This window comes from Manis pentadactyla, chromosome 2 (genome assembly GCF_030020395.1).
Source record: "Manis pentadactyla isolate mManPen7 chromosome 2, mManPen7.hap1, whole genome shotgun sequence".
NCBI classification, from domain to species: Eukaryota; Metazoa; Chordata; class Mammalia; order Pholidota; family Manidae; genus Manis; species Manis pentadactyla.
In genome coordinates, this window is record NC_080020.1 from 184,421,954 (window position 1) to 184,435,952 (window position 13,999).

General features: G+C 36.1%; 1 protein-coding gene across 7 annotated transcripts in view; it reads left to right on the forward strand.

The window, feature by feature from the left end:
• Positions 1-13,999, forward strand: part of USP34 (ubiquitin specific peptidase 34) — a 289,427-nt gene that overhangs the window by 82,539 nt on the left and 192,889 nt on the right. For 6 of the 7 annotated variants that reach the window (XR_008995834.1, XM_057497160.1, XM_057497164.1 and 3 more), the window contains exons 6-8: positions 2,736-2,803; positions 4,613-4,666; positions 5,433-5,625. Coding sequence is in view for 6 of the 7 variants with exons in the window: in XM_057497160.1 (XP_057353143.1) it covers positions 2,736-2,803; positions 4,613-4,666; positions 5,433-5,625 (315 nt within the window). In the remaining variant the exon portion in view is untranslated. The remainder of the gene's footprint in view (positions 1-2,735; positions 2,804-4,612; positions 4,667-5,432; positions 5,626-13,999) is intronic. The other variant, XM_057497162.1, reaches the window with a different exon arrangement.

Below are 13,999 nucleotides of genomic sequence, written 5' to 3' on the forward strand. Positions count from 1 at the left end.
TATGCCTGTAATGAGATTGAGCACCATTTCATAGACTAATTAGCCATTTGGATATTTTATGAGAAGTACCTGCTCAAGTCTTTCATCTGTTTTAAAAATGAAATTGTCTGCCTTTTCCTTACTCTTGTATTGAGATTCTTTATATGTTTTGGATGCAGGTCTTTTGTCTGACATACATATATTAATATTTTCTTCCACGCTGTCATTTGCTTTTCATTCTTTTTTGTCTTTTTAGAACTATTACTCGTCAAACAGAGTGTGTAATGTATCACAAATTTTTTTTTCTTTGTGTTTAATGTTTTCATTTATGGTTGAAAAAATCTAAGCGTCATGAAGATGTTTTCTTATATTCTAAAGTTTTACTTTTTTACTTCACATTTTGATTATATAATTCATTTGGAATTGATTTTTATATGTGGTTTTGGTGAGGGATCATGATTTTCCTTATTGACAATCATTGGACCTCTCCTAACACTATAGCAAAGACAGTTCTTTTCTCTTTGTACCATTTTTGTCAAAAACAGATGTCTTTATATGCATGACTCTAGCATACTCCATTAGTCTGTTTGCTTAATATTGTGCTATTTGTACATCATCTTAATTTCTGGAGCTGAGAAGTCTTGTTGTCTCGTAAAGCAAGTTCTACCTCCCTCATTTTTTTAAAATTGATGTATAATTGACATACTACATTAATATTAGTTTCAGGTGTATGATACAATGGTTCTGTATTTGTATGTATTGCAAAGTAATCACAGTTTAGTTAACATCTGACACTGTGTGTAGTTAACAAAAGATTTTTTTTGTTTTGATGAGAACTTTTAAGAACTGTTCTCCTAACAAGTTATAAATATGCAATCCAATATTAACTATCGGCATACATCAGAGATACTACGGGTTTAGTTCCACACTACCACAGTAAAGTGAATACTGCAATTAAATGAGTCAAATGAATTTTTTTGTTTCCCAGTGCATATAAAAGATACATTTACACTATTCTGTAGTCTGTTTCAATATGCAGTAGCTGTGTGTCTACAAAAAAAGTACATAACCTTACTTAAAAAATATTTCAGAAATGCTAACCATCATCTGAATTTTTAGTGAGTCATAATCAGTGATCACAGATCACCATAACAAATGTAATAATAATTTAAAAGTTTGAAATACTGTGAGAGTTACAAAAATGTGACACAAAGACATAAAGTGAGCGGATGCTATTGGAAAAGTGGTGTTGATAGACTAGCTTGATGCAGGTTTGTCAGAAACCTTCAATTTGTATAAAATGCAGTGTTTTCAAAATGCAGTGAAACAAAGCATAATAAAATGAGGTATTTCTGTATAGCCACTGTGCTGTACTTTACACCCCCACACCCGGTCACTCTTAAAGTGTGATTTGTCTCAATGCATTTGGAATCGTGACTTATACACTTTAACTGAGTATATAAATCAATTTGGGGATAACTGTCATCTCTACAATACTGAACTCTCTAATGTAAATATGGTAAATGTGTTTTTATTTGTATGTTACTTCTCATAATTTTCTATTATTTATGTAGAGGTGTAATATATCTTTGTAAGATTATTCCCAGGAATATGATACTTTTTGGTGCTGTTGTAAAGAGAATATTTTTGAAAACTTTATTTACTGTTTGTTCCTGGTCTATAAGAAATAAATATATATTAAAAATATTGTCTGTATGTGTTTGTATATATGTATTTATATTTATTTGTTTGCATTAACTTTCTAAGTCATAGCCTTGCTAGTTAATTCCAAAAAATGTTCATCTGGAAATTATTTTGGATTTTCTACTAACATGATCATATCATGTCAGAGTTATACTGGTTTTAAATCTTTTCTATTTCCCTTTTATTCAGTTCCCTTTTTTTTTTAAGTAAGATATCGATAGACAATCTTACAAAGTTTTCACATGAGCAACACTGTAATCAGTTTCTTGAGTGTTGTATTGTCTAGGACTGTCATTTCAAGTTGAATAAAGGCATTCTTGTTTAGTTCCTAGTCTCAGTAGGAAAAGTTTTACCATTTAACCATTAGTGTAGTATTTGCTCTAGTATTTATACAAATATCTTTGATTAGATTAGAGTGAAGTCATGCATTCTATATTCCCAATTTATTTTTAATTTGTAACCTTTGCGTGTGTCAGGGCATACAAACTGTGCAATAGTTTGTTGTTTGACGATTTGCTTAGGATTTCTATTCTGATAAGATATTTAAATCACTCTTTTTGAGAATAAAACTATAATGGTAAACACATTAGGTTTGTAAATGAGTTGGAGTATCAAGTAGAAAAAAGGAATAAGGTTTATTGTAACTTTTTATTTGGGTACTTAAAATATGCTTAACTCAGTAAATGTTGATATTGTAATCAGTGTGTGACTTTCAATTATATTTGCCTTATATGGATATTGATGTGATTAGAAATCATAGGTAATTTATATTTTTTTGAAGGAGGGATGAGATGGTTCATTAAAAAACTATTCAGCAAGAAGCTGATAATCTTCTGATTGATTTTATGTATGTGTATAAAAAATATAGATAGATTAAATTATTTACCTGGTCTATGCGTAATTCTATTTCTTTATCCTTTTCAAAGTAGATAAAATATATATAATTTAGAGACAGCAAAATACTAAATGCTCTTGTTTTTAACTGAAGTGAAAATATACATGTTTTTCACATATTCATTATATATTAATTTCATTTTTCTATTTCTTTATAGATTAGAATATGGCTACATATCCCTGCTGTCATGCAGCACATTATCCCTTTTAGGACCTATGTTATCAGGTAAGTTTATATAATCTTTTCCTGTTGATTATCACTGTAATATATTTAAATAATTTATAACAGCATATTTCAAACAATTATATTGTTTGAAAGTTCCTCGTATTCATATTCTCTAGAGAAAATTGTAATTGACATTTTGGCAAATAGTGTTTTGTATGCACATGTGTAGGTTTATACTTAATGTTACTTTTAAGAAATTTATGTTGGAATTTTTAATACAAATATATAAAAAAGTTAAAGAGATTAGTAATGGTTACTTGGTATTCAATTTTATTCAGTCAACAAATATGTACTAAGTACTATGTTCTGGAAACTGGGGGCAGATCCGAGAAAAAAAATTTCTCTTTGCAGTCTATGTACAGAATACATAAGTAAATTATATAGTTCATCACAAAGTGATGAGTATTACAGTAAAAGTAACAGAAGTGGATTGAGAGTTCTAGAGGGTGGGTTACAGTTTTTAAAATGGGGATAGAAAAGGTCTCATTGAGGAGGTGACATTTGAGTTCTGTGAGTCTCAACGTAAGAACAAAATTGAAGGGTGCACAAATAATTTATTGATTAGAATTAAAGAGTGTGAACTATTGGTTTTCTAAGGTTTATTTCTTGGTAATATTTGAGTTCTTCATACCTTTTCTTCTTCATTCACAAGAATTTCAGTGCCCGCTGTTTTCCTGATACTATTGGAGTTTTTGGAGAATGTATCAGGGAAAGAATCAGTAGTGATGAATGCTATGCAAGCAGAGTACATGTGATGGAGAGAGGGGATATGAGGCTTTTCTGAAGGTGACATCTGAAGAACATGAATCCTGTAATTAGAAGAACATATTCCAGATAGAAGGAACATAAGGGCATAGGCATTGAAGTTGGAAAGAATGTGACCTACTAAGGGAACTGGAAGTGGTCTGGTCTGGAGCATAGTGTGTAAGAGGGTATAATTATGATAAGAGGTTGGATAAGCAGGGGCAGCTTATTCTAGACCTTCAAGACTTTGTAAGGAGCTTGGATTTTATTTTAGTAGTGGGAATCTATTGAAGGATTTTAAGCAGATGAGTCATGATGGTTTTTAAAGATGACTTTGGTCTTTAAGTGGATCATAAATTTTTGGTGAGTGGGTGGTGTTGGAGTGGAAGTGAGGAGAGCAATTGAAAGGTTAATGTGTCCTGGAAACAAATGATGGTTACTGGTACAAGGATTGTTTAAGAATGGGATAAGTGAAAATGAGATTGACAAGATTGGTGATTGTGGAGTTCAAGGAAAAGGTAGCATCATGAATAACACTTAACCCCTTTCCCCTTGATTTTTCTTTTGTGCTGTGGATATCATTAACAGCTGTGAAAGAATGGGAGCACTTGAAGACTTAATTGTGAGATGCCTGTGGGACATTTAAATGGTACTAGCAAGTTGGGAGTATAAACGTGTAATTCAGAACATCATTAATTTAGGGGTTGTCAACATAAAGACAGCACTTAAAACCATGGGAGTGAATGAGGTCATCTGGGGAGAGAATGTAGAAAGAATAGAAGTGAGTCAAGGAGAGAGCCCTGCAAAAGGTTGCTTTTGCTGTGTAAGGAAACAATCCTTGAAACTTAGTGGCTTAAAATAAGAGCCATTTATTATTTCTCACAGTTCTCTGGGTTGGCTAGCTCTTCTGAGCTGGGCTGATGTGGCTGGAACTGAATGCTCTAGAATAACCTCACTCATATGTCCTGTGGTTGGCTGACTAGTCTTGGGAGGGGAGCAGAGTTCTTATATGTCTTGCGTTGGTTAGACATTAGTTGAGGCATCAGCCATGTCTCTTTCATCCAGCAGGCTAACCTGCGTTCCTTTTCTTGGTGGTGGAAGATTTGCCAGCAGGAGAGGGTAAGCTCAGAGACATTCAGGCTTCTGCTTATGTCATATATCTTAATGAATATATATGATATTCATTAGAAGTTTCCAATTTTTAGCCCCAAAAGAAGTTTCATGGCAAAAGCTCTGATTCAAGGGAGTAGAGAAACATGTGACCCTTCTAGACAGAAGAGTGGCAAAGTTACATTGCAAAGGCCTCTATATACAGTGACGGAAATAATTTGGGTGCTTTTTGCAATCTATTACAAAACTTGAGGAGCACTAAGGTAGAAAGATTGGAGGAACTAGCGAAATAGAATAGGCATTACCCGAGAGGAAAACCAGTGGTTTGTGATTTTTGGGAAATCAGAAGTAGAATAATGTTTAAAATGTCCACATTTGAAATAATTTTGGCTGTATGGGGGAGTTAGATGTATTGTTTATATGAGGTCAGCTTAAATACACTAAAACAGGAGGTATATATGACAAGTATTAGAGAATAGTAAAGTTTTACTGAAGGTGCAGAATCTGATTTTAAATGATTTGGCTCCATTCAGTTTTCTGATTGAAGTTGGTTTCTCAGCAAAGCAGACATTTTGCTGAGGTCCTTGAAGCATCACAGTCCTGAATCATTTATAAATAGTTGAAATTGGGAATCTTAAATCCCAGGATGCCAGGTTCTACTATGTTAACTATTCTGGAGGTATGTTAAACATGGAGCAAAGGAATATTAGTGAATTATTGAGTGGTTAGAAATAGCTGGCAATTTTTTGTGTATTTTATTTCTGAATCATTTCAGGTATTTATGCAAGCTCTCTGATCAAGAGTTAAGACAGAGTGCGGCTCGTAACATGGCTGACTTAATGTGGAGCACAGTGAAAGAACCATTGGATACAACTTTATGCTTTGATAAAGAAAGCCTAGATCTTGCTTTTAAGTACTTTATGTCACCTACTTTGACTATGAGGTTGACTGGACTAAGTCAGATAACGGTAAGCTGTATTTGCTTTGTTTTTGGTCATTTTTATTTGCCTTCCTGATGCTCATCATCAGAATTCATACTATTTATGCATCAGTTACCTTATGCTAGGCATTATGTTTTATGTGCATTGCTTTGGTCCTTACAAAGAATTTCTGTATTTTCTCTATTTTAAATATGAGATTAGGCTTACATTTAGAGGAATTTATATGTCACATCTTTTTTTTTTTAATGAAGATACTAAAGTTTTTCTTACTAAACTGTTCTTATTTTCCTGCAAGGCTATTGCTTCAGTGTATTAAAATAGCACCAGTAAAGACAGTATATCACACAGTTAAGATAGTATTGTTCTTCATCTGACAAGTACAACAAAAACTTTTGTCCACTGCAGTTATTCCCAATGGAAATAATCATTAAGTATTTTGACCCAAATCAAGAGATGGATACAAGCAAGTTATGTTACATAAGACTTAAGATAACAATGTTATCCTTAAATTACAGATTTTTATACCTAGCTTTTATCACAGATCATTTTAACAACTGTGAATACTATAAAAGTAGCCTAGCCTAAAAATCATAGGATACTGTGGAAAAGATGCATATTGTGTTTATTTGCACTCATTAGAAAGTTAAGGGGTTTTTCTTCCAGCAGCATTGTTGCAGGTAGTTTCTTTTCCTATTGGTATTGCTAAAAGTTGTTTAAAAATTTCTATGCATCACTGATTTAAGACTATGAAAGATTAAGTTGTTTCATAATAGTTTAGAGTTTCTGTTTTCACTCAGTAGATATTATGTATTTCTCATATGTATCTTGATCAGGCAACTGTTTTCATAACAAGATTTGTTGTCAAGTCCTGAATTTTCTCCAAGAGCATTATTAATTTCAATTACTTCTCCTCATAGAGAAGACTACAGTTCCATAGCAGCTTTCACACTTTCTAAGCTCCATAATCATCTTGGTTCTTCAATTTTGCTGCAACTTCAAGCAGGCTACCATAAACATCTCCCAACACATCCTGTACAAAATCGATTCCCACTGTTCCAATTCCATTTTGTATTGTTACTAATTCGTGTTTTCTCTGAAATTATGCATGGAGAGCAGAGCAGGGCCTGTGCGCAGCTTCCTGACCGTGTCTGCTCTGAGCCCACAGGACTGCGGAAGGCACCAAGACAGGGACCAAGCTGCAAACTGTGGCCTGTGTGCTCTGGGCCATGCCGAGAGATATGTTTGTGTCTTTTTGATTTCAGGGTCCAACTCCTTCACCATTCTTTTAAAAATTGAAGTATAGTTGATACACAGTTTTTTTTATTGAACTCTTGTTGATGCACAATCTAACATTGGTTTCAAGTATAAAACAGTGGTTCTAACAGTAACTCATATCATTAAATCCCTACCCCAACTAGTACAGTTATTAATTGTCAACATAAGATGTTACAGAATCATTGGCTATATTCTCCATGATGTCCTTCTATCCCTGTGACCAATTACATTATGATTGAGAATTTTTGTGCCCTCAACTTCCGAACTCACACACCCCAGTTCTTCTCCCATGGTAAACAAACCCTAGTCCCTTTGCAGTGTCTGTGAGTCTACTTCTATTTTGTTCTGTTTGGCTTTTATATTCCACAAAGAAGTGAAATTATGTAGTATTTGTCTTTCTCTGACTGACTTATTTCCCCTAGTATAATACCTCTAGGTCCATCCATGTTGATAAAAATGGCAGGCTTGCTTATTTTTTTTTTTACTGATTGAATAATATTCCATTGTATATATGTACCACCTCTTCTTTATCCATTCATCTATTGATGGACACTTAGGTTGCTTCTGTATCTTGGCTATCGTAAATAATGTGGCGATAAACATAGGGGTGCGTGTATCTTTTCGAATCAGGGATTTTGTTATCTTTGGGTAAATTCCTAGGAGTGGAATTACTGAGTAAAATGGCATTTCTATTTTTACCTTCATATTGCTATCCACAGTGACTGTGCATCAATTTAAATTCCCACCAACAGTGTAGGAGGGTTCTCTTTTCTCCACATCCTTGTCAACACTTGTTATTTCTTTTCTTTTGGATAGTGACCATCCTAACTGGTGTGAGGTAATACCTCATTGTGGTTTTGATTTATATTTCTCTGATGATTAGCGATTTGGAGCATCTTTTCATATGCCTGTTGGCCGTCTGTATTTCTTCTTTGGAAAAATACCTATATGGGCCTGCCACACATTTTTTAATTGGGTTATTTTTTTTTTTCTGTGTTAAGGCATATGAGTTCTTTATATATTTTGGATGTTAACCTCTTACTGGATAAATCATTTACAAATATACTGTCCAGAATGCCTTTTGGTTCTTCTGATGGTGACCTTTGCTGTACAGAAGCTTTTTAGTTTGATGTAATCTCACTTGCTCATTTTTTTATATTGTTTCCCTTGCCCAAGGAGATGTTTTCAATGAAAAGTTGCTCAGGTTTATAGTCAAGAGATTTTTGCCTATGTTTTCTTCTAAGAGTTTTATGGTTTCATGACTTACATTCAGGTCTCATATTCAAGTTACTTTTGTGTATGGAGTTAGACAATAATCCAGTTTCATTATCTTACATGTAGCTGTCCAGTTATGCCAACACCAGTCATTGAAGAGGCTATCATTTCCCCATTGTATATTCATGGGTCCTTTATCGTATATTAATTGCCATATATGCATGGGTTTATGTCTGGGCTCTCTGTTCTTTTCTATTGATCTGTGAGTCTGTTCTTGTGCCAGTACCAAATTGTTTTGATTACTGTGGCTTTACAGTAGAGCTTGAAGTTAGGGAGCATAATCCCCCCAGGTTTGGTCTTCTCAGGATTGCTTTGGCTAGTCGGGGTCTTTTGTGGTTCATTTTGAAGTTTAGAACTATTTATTTGTTCTAGTTTGTTGAACAATACTGTTGGTATTTTGATAGGGATTGCATTGAATCTGTAGATTGCTTTAGGCAGGATGGCCATTTTGACAATATTAATTCTTCCTGTCCATGAGCACTGGATGTGTTTCCATTTATTGGAATCTTCTTTAGTTTCCCTCATGAGTGGTTTTTTTTTTTGGTTTTCAGGTTATAGGTCTTTCACCTCCTTGGTTAGGTTAAATTCTTAGGTATTTTATTATTTCTGATGCAACTGTAAATGGAGTTGTTTTCCTGATTTCTCTTTCTGCCAGTTTGTTGTTTGTATATATGAATGCAACAGATTTTTGCATATTAATTTTGTATCCTGCAGCTTAGCCGAATTCAGTTATTAGTTCTAGTAGGTTTTTGGTGGATTCTTTAGGGTTTTTATGTACAGTATCATGTTATGTGCAAACAGTGACAGATTAACTTCTTCCTTACCAATGTGGATGCCTTTTATTTCTTTGTGTTTTCTGATATCTGTGGCTAGGACTTCCAGTACTATATTGAATAAAAGTGGGGAGAGTGGGCATCCTTATCCTGTTCCCTATCTTAGAGGAAAAGCTTTCACATTTTAACTGTTAACTATGACATTGGCTGTAGGTTTGTTGTATATAGCCTTTATCATGTTGAGGTACTTGCTCTCTATATCCATTTTGTTGCCAGTTTTTGTCATGAATGGATGTTGAATTTTGTCAAGTTCTTTTGCGGCATCTATGGAGATAATCATGTGATTTTTGTCCTTTTTGTAGATGTGGTGTATGATGTTGATGGATTTTTGAAGGTTGTACCATCCTTCCATCCCTGGAATAATTCCCACGAAGGGATGATCTTTTTGATGTATTTTTGAATTTGGTTTGCTAATATTTTATTGAGTATTTTTTCATCTATTTTCATCAGGGATAGTGGCCTGTAATTTTTTTTGTGATGTTTTTGCCTGGTTTTGGTGTTAGAATGATGCTACTCTCAGAATGAGTTTGGAAGTATTCCCTTGTCTTCTACATTTTGGAATACTTTAAGAAGGATGTGTATTAGCTCTTTAAATGTTTGATAAAATTTAGTTGTGAAGCAGAGGAGAAGCCAAGATGGTGGTGTGAGTAGGGCAGTGGAAATCTCCTCCCAAAACCATAATATTTTTGAAAATACAACAAATACAACTATGCTTAACAGTGAGACCAGAAGATACAATACAACAGCCAGCCTACATCTACATCTGCAAAAACTCAGCATCTCACGAAGCGGGTAAGATACAAAGCTGCGACCTGGTGGGACCTGAGCGCTACCCCAACCCCACATCTCCGGCGGGAGGAAAGGAGTCAGAGTGGGGAGGGAGTGGAAGCACAGGACTGCTAAATAACCAGACCTAGTAATCTGCACCAGGAGCACAGACACACATTGCATGGTGTGCTGGATATTAGAGAAACGGAAAAGTAAAATCTGCAAGTAGGTCCCCACAGCTGGCTCCCCTGGGACAAAAGAAAAGTGAGTGATTTTGGAAAGTCTTAAAGGGACAGGGGCATAACAGCTGTACGGAATCGTCCCGGCACACTCAGCCTGGCAGGCTGGAAATTCTGAGGAACTTCAGGCACCCCAACCCCCTGGGTGGCAATGCAGCTTTGAAGCCCCTCATGGTGATAAGGAGCCTGCCAGTCGTTCCCCCTGGCCGGTGCTGCCCTGCCACAGTGGCAGAGCAGCTGGAGAGCGGTGGCGCTCAGAGGAGCCGCCCAGAGTCTCCTCCGGGTGCGCAGCTGCCCGGGCCAGACCCAGAGGCTGCTGCCGGCGTGCAGCTGCCTGGCACAGGCAGAGGAGGCCGGGGCAAGGCGCGAAGGGGCACCATTCTCGCAGGAGAGCACACCCTGTGTGCCTGCCACTGCCTGCAGGGCTTTGGGCTACTCTGAGGGCCACCCCGCCCACGGCAGCTGGGGGGATTAACCCAGAGGCTGTTCCCAGTGTGCAGGTAACCAACACAGGCAGCGGAGAAGGGCAAGGCGACTAGCAAGCAGTAAGGGACGTTGTTCTCCCAGCTGAAACACGCGCCACCTGCCTATGACTACCTCTATCACCATGAAAAGACAGAAGAATTTGTCCAGTCGAGAATCACCCAGACAACCCCTGAGAGAGGACCTGGGGAGATAAATATAACCAATCTTCCTGAAAAAGAATTCAAACTAAAGGTCATAACCATGCTGATAGACCTGGCAAGAAAAATGCAAGAGCTTAGGGGATGAAGTTAGGAGGGAGATTACAGAAATGAAACAATCTCTGGAAGGACAAAAGAGCAGACTGGATGAGGTACAAGAGACTGTTAATGGAATAGAAATCAGAGAACAGGAATACAGAGAAGTTGAGGCAGAGAGAGATAAAAGGATCTCCAGGAATAAAAGAATTTTAAGAGAACTGTGTGACCAATCCAAATGGAACAATATTTGTATTATAGCGGTAACAGAAGAAGAAAAGAGAGAAAAGGGGATAGAAGATGTCTTTGAACAAATAATTGCTGAAAACTTCCCCAAACTGGGGGAGGAAATAGTCTCTCATACAATGTGAGCCCACAGATCTCCCAACACAAGGGACCTGAGGATGACAACACCAAGACATAAAATAATTTAAATGGCAAAGATCAAAGACAAGGACAGAGTATTAAAGGCAGCGAGAGAGATAAAAAAGATCATGTACAAAGGAAAACACATCAGGCTATCATCAGACTTCTCAACAGAAACCTTACAGGCCAGAAGAGAATGGCATGATATATTTATTTAATGCAATGAAACAGAAGGGCCTTGAACCAAGAATACTGTATCCAGCACGATTATCATTTAAATATGAAGGAGGGATTAAACAATTCCCAGACAAACAAAAGTTGAGGGAATTTTCCTCCCACAAACCACCTCTACAGGGTATTTTAAAGGGAATTCTCTAGATGGAAGCACTCCTAAGGCTAAATAGATGTCACCAGAGAAAATAAAATCATGCCAAAGAAAGCAGACCAACCAAATACTAAAGGCAAAAAATAAAATCAACTATTCACAAAAGCAGTCAAAGGAAACACAAAAGAATACAAAATAAAACACCTAATATATAAAGAATGGAGGAGGAGGAATAAGAAGAGAGAGAAATAAAGAATCATCAGACTGTGTTTATAATAGCTTAATAAGCGAGTTAAGTTAGACCGTTAGATAGTAAAGCTACCCTTGAACCTTTGGTAACCAGAAATCTAAAGCCTGCAATGGCAATAAGTACATATCTTTCAATAAACACCATAAATGTAAATGGACTGAATGCACCAATCAAAAGACGCACAGTAATAGAATGGATAAGAAAGCAAGACCCATCTGAATGCTGCTTACAAGAGACTCACCTCAAACCCAAAGGCATACACAGACTAAAAGTAAACAGATGGAAAAGATATTTCATGCATACAATAGAGAGAAAAAAGCAGGTGTTGCAGTACTAGTATCAGACAAAATAGACTTCAAAACAAAGAAAGTAACAAGAGATAAAGAAGAACATTACATAATGATAAAGGGCTCAGTCCAACAAGAGGAAATAACAATTATAAATATATGTGCACCCAACAGAGGAGTACCAACATATGTGAAACAAATACTAACAGAATTAAAAGGGGAAATAGAATGCAATGCATTCCTTCTAGGAGGCTTCAACACACCACTCACTCCAAAGGACAGATTAGCCAGACAGAAAATAAGTAAAGACACAGAGGCACTGAACAACACACTAGAAAAGATGGACCTAACAGACATCTACAGAACTCTACATCCAAAAGCAGCATAATACACATTCTTCTCAACTGCACACAGATCATTTTCCAGAATAAACCACATACTAGGCCGCAAAAACAGCCTCAGTAAATTCAAAATGATTGAAATTCTACCAACCAACTTCTCGGACTACAAAGGGGTAAAACTAGAAATAAATTGTACAGAGAAAACAAAAAGGCTCACAAACACATGGAGGCTTAACAACATGCTCCTAAATAATCAGTGGATCAATGACCAAACTAAAATAGAGATGAAGCAATATACGGAGACAAATGACAACAACACAAAGCCCCAACTTCTGTGGGATGCAGCGAAGGCAGTTCTAAGAGGAAAGTATATAGTTACACAGGCCTATTAAAAGAAGGAATAACAATCCCAAATGATACTCTAAAGTCACAATTATTGAAACTGGAAAAAGAAGAAAAAATGAGGCCGAAAGTCAGCAGAAGGAGGGACATAATAAAGATCAGAGAAGAAATAAATAAAATTGAGAAGAATAAAACAATAGAAAAAAAATAATGAAACCAAAACCTGGTTCTTTGAGACCAGACTTACTAAGAGAAAAAGAGAATCTACACATATCAACAGAATCAGAAATGAGAAAGGAAAAATCACGATGGACCCCACAGAAATAACAAAGAATTATTGGAGAGTACTAGGAAAATCTATATGGTAACAAGCTGGAAAACCTAGAAGAAATGGATAACTTCTTAGAAAAATACAACCTTCCAAGACTGACTAAGGAAGAAACAGAAATCTAAACAGACCAATTACCAGCAGTGAAATTAAATCGGTAATCAAAAAACTACCCAAGAACAAAACCCCCGGGCCAGGTGGATTCACCACTGAATTTTATCAAACATATAGAGGAGACATAATATCCATTCTCCTTAAAGTTTTGCAAAAATAGAAGAGGAGGGAATACTTCCATACTCATTCTATGAAGCCAGCATCACTCTAATACCAAAGCCAGGCAAAGACACCGCCAAGAAAGAAAATTACAGACCAATATCCCTGATGAACATAGATGCAAAAATACTCAACAAAATACTAGCAAACTGAATTCAAACGTACATCAAGATCACATACCATGATCAAGTGGGATTCATCTCAGGGATGCAAGAATGGTACAACATTGGAAAATCTATCAACATTATCGACAAAAAGAAATAAACCATATGATCATCTCCATAGATGCTGAAAAAGTATTTGACAAAATTCATCATCCATTCATGATTAAAACTCTCAACAAAATGGGTATGGAGCGCAAGTACCTCAACATAATAAAGGCCATATATGACAAACCCACAGCCAACATCATACTTAACAGCGAGAAGCTGAAAGCTTTTCCTCTAAGATCAGCAACAAGACAAGGATGCCCACTTTCCCCTCTTCTATTCAGCATAGTACTGGAGGTCCTAGCCCTGGCAATCAGACAACACAAAGAAATGAAAGGCAGCCAGATTGGCAAGGAAGAAATCAAACTATCCCTGCTTGCAGATGACATGATATTGTACATGAAATACCCTAAAGAATCCACTTCAAAACTGTAGATCTAATATCTGAATTCAGCAAAGTTGCAGGTGACAAAATTAATACACAGAAATGTGTTTCTTTCGTATACACTAACAATGAACTAGCAGAAAGACATATCAGGAAAATTATTCCATTCACAATGCATCAAAAAGA